The sequence below is a fragment of the Sinocyclocheilus rhinocerous genome, unplaced genomic scaffold (genome assembly GCF_001515625.1).
Source record: "Sinocyclocheilus rhinocerous isolate Xijiao unplaced genomic scaffold, SAMN03320098_v1.1 scaffold632, whole genome shotgun sequence".
In the NCBI taxonomy this organism is placed as follows: domain Eukaryota; kingdom Metazoa; phylum Chordata; class Actinopteri; order Cypriniformes; family Cyprinidae; genus Sinocyclocheilus; species Sinocyclocheilus rhinocerous.
Window position 1 is genome coordinate 529,669 of NW_015639247.1, and position 1,950 is coordinate 531,618.

Here is a 1,950-nt window from a genome sequence, read left to right on the forward strand (position 1 = left end):
CAAAATATCTTCATGGAACATGATCTTTACTTAATAACCTAATGATTTTTGGCATAAAAGAGAAATGTATAATTTTGACCCATACAATGTATTGTTGGCTATTGCTACAAATATACCCCAGCGACTTAACACTGCTTTTGTGCTGCAGGGACACAAATAGTATGATATAGCCACGATTTACCAAAACAGCGGGACAAATTAATACGGCATGACCATGATTTTCCCTAAAAGAGGGAATGAATTCTTAATTTCTTTAAATTTCTAAAAACAACTTGACCACACTTTACTAAAACAAGAAAACTAATTAGTACAATGTGGCCACAATTTAGTACAATGAGAGAACAATTTAATACAGCATGGCCACAATTTACTAAAACTAGGGAATGAATTAGTACGATTTACCAAATTAGTATGATTTGTCACGATTTACCAAAACAAGGGAACATATGTATAAAATCAGTTTGGGGTCAGTACATTTTTATTCTTTCTTTTTTTGAAACTTTTATTCAGCAAGGATGTGTTAAATTGATAAGAAGTGATCACAAATATTTATATCGTTAGAAAAGATTTATATTTTGAATAAATGCTGTTCTTTTTAACTTGAAACTGTGATACTTTTTTCAGGATTCTTTGAATAAAAAGTTAAAAAGAATAGCATTTATTTAAAATAGAAATCTTTTCTAACAATATACACTACTCCCCGGCGGAGCCATCGCCTCCGTGCCCAACTGGACGCTCCGCGGCACGCAGCTGATGAACGGCACCTCCATGTCCTCTCCGAACGCCTGCGGAGGAATCGCTCTGCTGCTCTCAGGTACAGATGCAGCTCAGCCCGTTTGAACCAGAATTACCAAGCTTATACTAAGGGTAGGGCTGCATGATAAATCGCAATCGCGATTAGGCAAAAGCTGCGATTGTCATGCGCATCTTGTAGTAAATCTCCACCTGAAGGCCAGAGGGCGCTCTCACGCTGAAGAAATCCAGGAAATCCCTATAACCAGAAGATTTAACTGCTTTCATTGATTCAACATGATTGATAAAAACACAGGACTACGACAATAAAGCAATAATCCCAGAGAAGCCGTGGTTTACAGTGAATTTATAACAGCTAAGGGGCGTTGTTAGGTAAATTCACTGTAAACCACGGCTTCACGGGGTTTATTGCTTTTATAAAACGGTTATTCCATATACGTAGTAATGTTTCACAAAATAAAACAGAGCAAATAAAGTGTAATGATAACCTGATTTCAGATGGAGCGGCATTTACTACACAGAGCCGTAGTTCACTGAGAAACTATGCAAACAGCTGTCATTATAGCAAACGATTTCTTCGATTTCGTAATCGCGCGATGAAATTATGCGAAGTCTGCGATTATGAACGCGAATTTGCGTAGCTTGTCAGTGAACTACAGGTCTGTGTAGTAAACGCTGCTCCATCTGAAAGCACGTGCTGGAGATTTACTACTAATCACAGAACCGGCTTTACTGACGAGATGCGCATCGTGCAGCCCTACTTCCGCGTCTATAAATGACACATGCGCGAAATTGTCAAAATGCATGTCTCTGCAAGTTTCCTTGTAAACACAGTTGTTTATGGCTTAGGTGAAGGTAAACAATTGAGAAAGAAAATGTGAAAATTTTGTAGCTTAAACACAGATTTATTCGATTTAATTTATACAGTGAAGACTTTGCAGTGTTATTTTACATTTGATTATTCAATTTCTGTACCTGAAAACTGTTAGACTTACCTGAAAAATGTAAAGCGCTGTTCATTTCATTTGTATCTGTGTTCTATTATATTTATCTGTGCTTGTAATTTGTTTATTTTCTATGCTGATTTACTCTACTACAAAATCACCCCAATAATTTTTCACCCCAAGTCATCTGGTGATTTTTTTTTTTTTTCATATCGCAATATATATCGCAGAAAAACAAAATATCGCAATGTGA

General features: G+C 36.5%; 1 protein-coding gene across 1 annotated transcript in view; it reads left to right on the forward strand.

Moving 5' to 3' along the window:
* The window catches only part of LOC107751091 (tripeptidyl-peptidase 2-like), a 38,575-nt gene that overhangs the window by 10,655 nt on the left and 25,970 nt on the right, over positions 1-1,950 (forward strand). The window contains exon 10 of the mRNA XM_016566692.1: positions 698-814. Coding sequence (XP_016422178.1) covers positions 698-814 — 117 coding nt within the window. The remainder of the gene's footprint in view (positions 1-697; positions 815-1,950) is intronic.